Source organism: Rhincodon typus, unplaced genomic scaffold (genome assembly GCF_021869965.1).
Source record: "Rhincodon typus isolate 14 unplaced genomic scaffold, sRhiTyp1.1 hic_rhity00006931, whole genome shotgun sequence".
Classification (NCBI taxonomy): Eukaryota; Metazoa; Chordata; class Chondrichthyes; order Orectolobiformes; family Rhincodontidae; genus Rhincodon; species Rhincodon typus.
This window is the reverse complement of record NW_025972569.1, coordinates 1-9,626: the sequence shown is the minus strand read 5'-3', so window position 1 is coordinate 9,626 and position 9,626 is coordinate 1. Positions and strand designations below refer to the sequence as shown.

The window sequence follows — 9,626 nt, the reverse complement described above, 5'->3', positions numbered from 1 at the left end:
CTTATGAACCTCAATCCCGTCTAGTCTAATAGCCTGTATCTCAGTATTCTCCTCGACAACATTGTCGAGATAAAAGGGCAGAGATGTCAGAGATTCTCAGGGGAGTGTAAAAATGGGTAAAAGTAGAATCAACATAGTCCCAGAGTGCTGCTCCCTCATCAGAGAGCAACGACTGGTGGTGAGTTTAACATCAGGGTCACCACACCTCAGGCGAGGTTGCGTAGTTGGGACATTTATGGTAACATCGACCTGGATGGGAAAAGCAACTAACCTGACACTCATGGTGCAGAGGAGACCATTCTGTGCATCATATCTGTGCTGGGTCTAGCCTTTCTCAGTGAGGCTCACAGCTCTGTCTATAAAACCAAATGTGAGGACATGGTCCTCCCAAGGAACATGAGCTGTCATTTCTCTCATTGTATCGGCAGCCTCTGTCACCGGGAATGTTTCATCAACAGCCAGCAGAGAGGCAGCAGCTGGAGAGCTGAGCGGACAGAAGGTTCCAGAATCTCACAGCACGGATCAGGAAGTGTGTGACAGCGAGAAAGTTCCAGCGTCTTCTGGAACAGCCCTGAAGAGGGGCAGTGTCGAGGGGGCATCTTCCCAAGCTGGTGTTCCCTTGTTTCTGGAAAGACCCCAGTCTGGGACAGTGACTGTCGGTAAGGAGTGAACATAGGGACTGTTAGTTTAGGACAGTCCAACTTGCACCCCTTATCCCTTAGCCCATACCTACACCCTATACCTCTTATCCCAAACCTAATACCCTCCTACTCCAATATGCCCCTTACCCCCATACCCACTCCCTACACCCCATATCCATACCCTACACCCCTTAACCCCATGCCGATTTTCCCCTTACCCCGTACACACACCCTATACCCCTTAGCCCCACACTCACACCCTACACCACTTGCCCCTACACCCCTTACCCCCCTTAGCCACACCATATACCCTGACCCATACCCCAACACCCCATTAACCACACCCTATACCCCTTAGCCCCATGCCCTGACACCCACATACCCACACCCCATAGCCCAATACCCTTTTACCTACATACCCACACCATAGCCCCACCTCACCAATCCCATACCCTCTCTCCATACAAACACTTGACCGAAGACCATCATCCCACTCTATAACCCCACCCCATTTCCCAGACACCTACACCCATATGCAATCCCCATATACTCTCTTCACTCGCTCACCTCTTGCTTTGTTACTCCTGTGCCCTGGGTCATGGTGTCTAGCACTCAGTCCTCACACACACACTTCATACTGCCCTCACGTCCTCCTCTTGCCCCACCACCCCTGCTTGTTCCCAAATGCCCCCACTCCCCCAGCCCCCTCCCCCATTCATTCCCAAACGTCCTTACTACTCCCATTCCCAAATACCCTTGCTCCCCGCCCCCACCCTCACTTGTTTTAAACACTCTCACTCACTCCCTCACACTCCCTCCCCACAGTGCCTGGTCCTGGTGTGTTCTGTTGTCGCTTGTGCTGTGTCTGATGCGCTATGTGTTGTCATGTGATGGTTAGGGTCGGACATTATCTTCACCAGCCGTGTCCAGGGCACCAACATTCTGAAGAAGCCTATGGTGCGATGGTTCAAAGGCAAGTGGATGGATGTGTCCAGTAAAACCGGAGCTCATCTCCAGCTGAAGGAGACATACGATCGTAACAGCAAGGTAACCGACCTTTGTCATGCCCAATAGTGAAAAGTCACTCCACCCAAGAGGGCCAATAGCAAGCAGTTGATTTCCCCCCCTTGGTGAGGGCCAAAGTGAGCTGCCACTCCCTTGGTGAGGGCCAGTGCAAGCAGTCATTCTTCTGGTAAAGACCAATAGTCTCGTCTGACATGTCACTGCTGAGCTGTAGATGTGAAGCCAGTGAGTATGCCACTCATGTTCAACCTAATTCAGTACTTGGTGGAGACAGAAGGGCTAATCCTTTCTGAGACATCTTTCACCCTGTCTCATGAGGAAGCAGGAACTTCTCACATCCTGCACAGTTTACAGTATGTGTCAAAGTTAGAGAACAGTGACCAGGTGGAGGTTCACTAAATCTCAAAGTTCTTATCCTTTCTGGTGATGTATCTTCAGTGAGAGAAAGTTTAACCTGGCTGGCTCTCTCTATGGTTCACACAGGTCTACACGTTTGAGATGCATATCATACAGGCAAAAAGCAACGATGCAGGAGGTTATCGCTGTGAAGTGACTGACAAGGATCGGTTTGATTGCTGCAACTTTGAATTGACTGTTCATGGTGAGTGCCTCCACAAACCGATAGAGAGGAAGGGAATCCTCAGAGACCTTTTGCAGGCTGGGTTATAAGACGACTAGCCAATATCCCAAAATAACCGCCCCTACATTGGATTGCCAATGTCCCATTTCAGCGAGGTTCACCTTGTCTTTGGTTCAGAAGCAAAAATACTGTGGATCCTGAAGATCTGAAATAAAAACAGAGAATGCTGGAGAAACTCCAGCAGATTAGTTAGCATCTGAGGAGAGAGAAACAGTTAACAGTTCAGGTTAATGTATGAGAATTGGAAGAACTCCAATATAATCAATCATAAAATATAATTTAAAAAGATGATATAAATTCTAAAAGGGCTGCAGGAGCAGAGGGACCTGGGTGCACATGTGCACAGATAATTGGAAGGTGGCAAGACGAGTTGAGAGAGCAGTTAATAGAGCATACAGTGTTCTTAACTTTATTATTAGGGACATAGTGTACAAGAGCAAGGAGGTGATATTGAACTTGATAGTCCTCATCTGTAGTATTGTGAACTGTTGTGGGTGCCGTATTATAGGAGATATGTGATTGCATTGAAGACAGTGCAGAGGTGATTTGCAGGAATGGTCCCAGGGATGAGGAATTTCAGTTATGAGGATAGATTGAAGAAACTGGGATTGTTCTCCCTGAATGAAAAGATTTAATAGAGGTAAAGAAGGTGCAAATGTGAAAAGCAGAATTAATATCAGATCTTCTCTACAAGACAAAACAGAAACAGAAATTTTGATCTGGTATTCTTGATGTTGGGGCCAGAAGGTTGTAGAGTCCTCCAGCTAACATTGAACTTGACTGCAACAGCATTGTAAGCTTAGGACGGAGGTCAGGCAGAGAGCAAGGTCGAGATTTAAAATAGGTAGCTGATCGCTTTGAATCACTTTGCAGACAAAGTAGAAGTGTTCCACGGAGTGGTCACCCAGTCTGTGTTTCATCTCCCCAGTGTAGAAGAGACCACATTGAGCAGTGAATTCAGTAGACTAGGTTGAGTGATGTGCAAGTAAATAACTGCTTTACCTGGAAGGCATGTTTTGAATTTGGACAGTAAGGAGTGAGGAGGCAAATGGGCAACTTCTGTGGAAAAAGTGCATGAGAAAGGAAGGGGGGTGGTGACAGTGACAGGACATCAAGTCAGAATTTTTAAAAAGTTCACTTGTGGATCACTGGGCATCACTGGCTGGCCAGCATTAATTGGCTGTCCCTAATTTTTCTTTGAGAAAGTGGTGGTGAGTTGTCTTTTTGAACCACAGTAGTCCATGTGCTGTAAGTTGACCCCCAATGCTGTTAGGGGGGGAATTCCAGGATTTTGTGTGTTGTTGGAGCTGCAATCATCCAGGCAAGTGGGGAGTTTTCCAATCCAGTCCTGACTTGTGCCTTGTGGGTGGTGGACAGGCTTGGGGGAGTCAGGACGTGAGTTACCCGCTGCATAATTCCTAGCTTCTGACCTGCTCTTGTAGCCATTGTACTTATGTGGCGAGTTCAGTTGCGTTTCTGGTCAATAGTAATCCCCAGGATGTTGTTAGTAGAGGTTCAGTGATGGTAACCCCATTGAATGTCACGGTGTGGTGGTTAGATTGTCTCTTATTGGTGGTGACGGTTGTTGCCTAGTATTTGTGTGACGCAAATGTTACTTGTCACTTGTCCGCTCAAGACCTTTTAAATTTGCATTTGGACATGGCTGCTTCAGTATCTGAGGAGTCACGAATCATGCTGAACATTGTGCAACCGTGGGAGAATATCCCCATTTCTTACCTGTTAATGGACGAAAGGCCATTAATGAAGCAGTTGAAGGTGGTTGGGCCTAGGACACCACCCTGAGGAGCTCCCGCAGAGATGTCCTGGACCTGAGATGACTGACTTCCAACAACAACAGCCATCTTCCTATATGCCAGATATGACTCCAACCAGCGAGGATTTTCTCGGGATACCAGTTTTGTTAGGGGTCCTTGATGCCAAACTTGGTCGAATGCAGCTTTGATGTAAAGAGCTGTCACTCTCACCTCACCTCTGAAATTCAGCTTTCATGTCTATGTTTGAACCAAGGATGTAATGAGGTCAGGAGCTGAGTGGCCCTGGCGGAACCCAAACTGGGCATCACTGAGCAGGTTATTGCTGAGTAGGGTAAACTGATGGGCAGTAATTGGCCTGGTTGGATTTGTCCTGTTTTTTGTGTACATGACATACCTGGGCAATTTTGGATAGATGCCAGTGCTATAACTGTACTGGAGAGTTGGCTAGGGCAGCAGCAAGTTCTCAAGCACAAGTCTTCGGTAATAATGCTGGATTGTTGTCAGGCCCCATAGCCCTTGCAGTATCCAGTATGTTCAATCATTTCTTGATATCATGTGAATTGAATCAAATTAGCTGAAGACTGGCGTCTGTGATGCTGGGAACCACTGAAGGAGGCCGCAATGGATCATCTACTCGGCAACTCTGGTTGAAGATTGCTGTGAAAGCTTCAGCCTCATCTTTTGCACTGATGTGTTGGGCTCTTCCTTCATTGAGAATGGGGACATTTGTAGAGCATCCTCCTCCAGTGAGTTGTGAACAGTGGTGGACAGAAGGAGACTGTGAAGCTTGGATTTGATACATGGGTTGTGAACTCACTTAGCTCTGTCTATCACTTGCTGCTTATGCTGTTTGGCACACAAGTATAGTCTGTTTGGTAGCATCACCAGGTTGACACCTTATTTTTAGGTACATTTGGTTCTGTTCCTGGTTTGACCACCTGCACTCTCCGTTGAACCAGGGTTGAACCGCTGGCTTGATAGTAACGATTGAGTGGGGGATATGCCGGGCCATGAGGTTACAGATTGTGCTGGAGTATAATTCCGCTGTTGTTGATGGCCCACAGAACCTCATGGATGCCCAGTCTTCAGTTGTTAGATCTGTTTGAAGTCTGTCCCATTTAGCACAGTGATAGTGCCACACAACATGATGGAGGTTATTCTCAATGTGAAGGTGGGAGTTTGTCTCCAGAAGGACTGTGTGGTGGTCACTCTTACCAATTACTGTCATGGACAGGTACAACAGCAGCTGGCAGATTGGTATGAGATCAAGTATGTTTTTCCCTCATGTTCATTCCCTTACCATCTGCCACACATCCAGTCTAGCAGCTATGTCCTTTAAGACGTGACCAGCTCGATCACTAGTACTGCTGCTGAGCCACTCCAGCTGGTGGGCATTTTACTCCCTTGCCATTCTCAGTGCTTCCTCCCAAGTGTTGCTCAACATTAAGGAGCACTGATACATCAGCTGAGGGAGGGTGGTATGTGGTAGTCAGCAGGAAGTTTCCTTGTCCATGTTTAACCTGATGTCATGAGACTTAGTAGGATCTGGCATTAATGTTGAAGACTCTCAGGGCAACTCCCTCCTGACTGTGCCACCACCTCTGCTGGGTCTGACCTGTTGCTGAGCCAGGACATATCTAGGGATGGTGATGGTGGTGTCTTGGACATTGTCTGTAAGGTATGATTCCAGGAGTGTGACTGTCAGGTTATTGCTTTACTAGTCTGTGAGTCAGCTCTCCCAATTTGGCACTAGCTCTCAGATGTTAGTAAGGAGGACTTTGCAGGGTTAACAGGGTGTTTCTGCCATTGTCATTTACATTGATGCCAGGTGGTCTGTCTAGTTTCTTTTCTTTGTTGAGACTTCATAGCAGTTGATACAATTGAGTGGTTGTCTAGGTCAATTCAAAAGGCAGTTCAGAGTCAACCATTTTGTTGTGGTGTGGAGCCACATAGAATTCAGACCAAGTGACAATGGCCGATTTTCTTCCGTGAAGGACATTGGTGAATCAGATGGGTTTTTCCGACAGTGGTTTCATAGCAATGAATAGATTCTTTATTCCAGATATTAATGGTAACAGGAGCAGACAGAATGGTGTGTCTGATAATGGCCTCACACGAAAGGTGATAGAAAAGGGTCAGAATGGTCTGGTGAATATGGATGTGTGGAAAGTGAGGTAGAGGGGACTGCTGTTGTGGTTCTGGGAGAGAGGGAAAGATTTTGGGAGTACAGGAAATGCAGCAGACACAGTTGTGGAGCCTGGGGTGGGGTGGTATACTCAGCTGGTAATGAGCATATTGGACACATTGGTGTGGATGGTGCTGTTTTGGATGGAGCAAGAAACAGAAACCCTCTGATTAGTTGGTCAGATTTACTAGTGGGGGTCAGAGGGAGAGAGGCAGAGCTTCCAGAAGAGAATTCCAGAGCTTGGGGCTTTGAAAACGTAAGGCATGGCTATGAATCTTGAATCAAGAAAAGGAACATAGGAACAGGAGTAGGCCATTGACTCAGTTCTGCATGATTTTATAAGACTGCAAGTGGAGGAGTTTAGTCATCTCAGAGTGTGAACTGGAGGTTACAGAATTACGGAGGGGCTGAGGTGAGGAGGGATATAAAATTTAAAGTGAACAGACCAGGTCTGAGAAGAGGGGAGATAGATGTGTGACAAATGGGAAGAATGGTGTGAATCTGTTCTGTAAGGACTAGCCCTGTGTGTTTTCATTCCAGATGCCCCAGTGCAGGAGGAGGTGAACATTTTGTCTCAATTCAGACGCACGTAAGTGATTCTCTGTTACTTCTTGGGATCACTCTGATGGTACAGAGTTAGCGGGAGGAGGGCAGGAGGCAACTGGGAAGCTACACAGATATAGAGAGGCTAGTGAGTGAGCTACAAGGGGGCAGATGGAGTATACTGTGGCAAAGTGTGAGGTTATTCACTTTGATCGTAAAAGTACAATATTTTTTGAAAGATGTAGAAGTTCTAAGAGTTGTTGTTCAGAGATTTGGGCATGGTTGTGCAATGAACACAGTTGCCATATGCAAGTGGAGCAAGCAAGCAGGAAGGCCAACAGTATTCCTTCCTTTGTTCCTGAACTCCACTGCCCTTGTAAAGAGGAAGTCTTGTCCCAATTGTTTGTTGAGTCCACAGCTGGAATACTGTGTTCTGTTTAGTTCTCCGTTCTCCATACTAAAGGAAGAATGTTCTTACATTGGAGTACAACGAAGATTCACTAACCAGGTCCCTGAATCAGGGAGCTGCTGTGGGATGAGAAGTTGAGTATATTGGGTCTACATTCCCAAAATTGAGGGATATGGAAGTGGGGTTGAATGCAAGGTATTTTCAACAGTGGAACAGCCTCAACAGGCTGAATAGTCTACATGTTTCTTGTGCCTTAGTTTGCCAAACTCCACCTTATATCACTCTACCTTATTCTCAGAATGCTAAACAAATCATTGAAGACACAACCGCCAACAAATCCCTCATCATATAGGTCACTTGTCTCTCTGTTGGAGCTGCATGTGCTGGGAGCTGTGCCGTGCCAGGCCAGGCCAAGCCAGCCCAGTATTTACTAGTCTATGGCCTAGGGCAGCTGCTACCACCAGGGTGACCACACTCTCTGAGCAGGACAGAATGTGCCAGTAAGGCTGAGCCCTTTGTCATTGGATTCCCTGGGGTTTGGTCTCCTCTGTGGGTAACTGGGTAGCTTGGCATCCATCCCATGCCTGCTGCAGGGAGGGTAGGGATCCATCATGACAGGCAGCTGCCACTGGGCCAAGGTGCCAATATATTGGTCCATTTACCAAAGCCCAGTTCATTGGTCAAATGTCTCGGCTTCAGCTGGTAGATTGGTTGAATGTGGCGGCTCATTGATCCATCGTGGTTGCTACAGGAAGCCAGTGTGTAATCTGCTCGATACATAGAACATAGAACATTACAGCGCAGTACAGGCCCCTCGGCCCTCGATGTTGCGCCGACCTGTGAAACCAATCTGAAGCCCATCTAACCTACACTATTCCATTATCATCCATATGTTTATCCAATGACCATTTAAATGCCCTTAAAGTTGGCGAGTCTACTACTTTTGCAGGCAGGGCATTCCACGCCCTTATACTCTCTGAGTAAAGACCCTACCTCTGACATCTGTCCTATATCTATCACCCCTCAATTTAAAGCTATGTCCCCTCGTGCTAGCCATCACCATCCGAGGAAAAAGGCTCCCACTATCCACCCTATCTAATCCTCTGATCATCTTGTATGTCTCTATTAAGTCACCTCTTAACCTTCTCTCTAACGAAAACAGCCTCAAGTCCCTCAGCCTTTCCTCATAAGACCTTCGCTCCATACCAGGCAACATCCTGGTAAATCTCTTCTGCACCCTTTCCAATGCTTCCACATCCTTCCTATAATGCGGTGACCAGAACTGTACGCAATATACTCCAAGTGCGGCTGCACCAGAGTTTTGTACAGCTGCAACATGACCTCATGGCTCCAAAACTCAATCCCTCTACCAATGAAACCTAACACACCGTATGCCTTCTTAACAACGCTATCAACCTGGGTGGCAACTTTCAGTGATCTATGCACATGGACACCGAGAACTCTCTGCTCATCCACACTACCAAGAATCTTACCATTAGCCCAGTACTCTGTATTCCTGTTACTCCTTCCAAAGTGAATCACCTCACACTTTTCCACATTAAACTCCATTTGCCACCTCTCAGCCCAGGCATGCAGCTATCTATGTCCCTCTGTAACCTGCAACATCCTTCCGCACTATCCACAACTCCACCGACTTTGGTGTCATCCGCAAATTTACTAACCCATCCTTCTACGCCCTCATCCAGGTCATTTATAAAAATGACAAACAGCAGTGGCCCCAAAACAGATCCTTGAGGTACACCACTAGTAACTGAACTCCAGGATGAACATTTCCCATCAACCACCACCCTCTGTCTTCTTACAGCTAGCCAATTTCTGATCCAAACCGCTAAATCACCCTCAATCCCATGCCTCTGTATTTTCTGCAATAGCCTACCATGGGGAACCTTATCAAACGTTTTACTGAAATCCATGTACACCACATCAACCGCTTTACCCTCATCCACCTGTTTGGTCACCTTCTCAAAGAACTCAATAAGGTTTGTGAGGCACAACCTACCCTTCACAAAACCGTGTTGACTATCCCTAATCAAATTATTCCTTTCTAGATGATTATAAATCCTATCTCTTATAATCCTTTCCAACACTTTACCCACAACCGAAGTAAGGCTCACTGGTCTATAATTACCAGGGTTGTCTCTACTCCCCTTCTTGAACAAGGGGACAACACTTGCTAGTCTCCAGTCTTCTGGCACTATTCCTGAAGACAATGACGACATAAAGATCAAAGCCAAAGGCTCTGCAATCTCCTCTGTAGCTTCCCAGAGAATCCTAGGATAAATCCCATCCGGCCCAGGGGACTTATCTATTTTCACACCTTCCAGAATTGCTAACACCTCCTCCTTATGAACCTCAATCCCGTCTAGTCTAATAGCCTGTATCTCAGTAT

The 9,626-nt window shown here is 46.8% G+C and overlaps 1 protein-coding gene across 1 annotated transcript; it reads left to right on the top strand.

Annotated features, from left to right (window-relative positions):
• Nucleotides 1-428: 428 nt before the first annotated feature.
• Nucleotides 429-2,265, top strand: LOC125482190 (myosin-binding protein C, slow-type-like; the record flags this gene model as incomplete). Its single annotated transcript, XM_048594198.1, has 3 exons — nt 429-659; nt 1,540-1,688; nt 2,148-2,265. Coding segments are annotated over 3 exons (498 nt in total), but the record flags the coding sequence as incomplete, so codon positions are not given.
• Between the last annotated feature and the right edge of the window lie 7,361 nt (nt 2,266-9,626).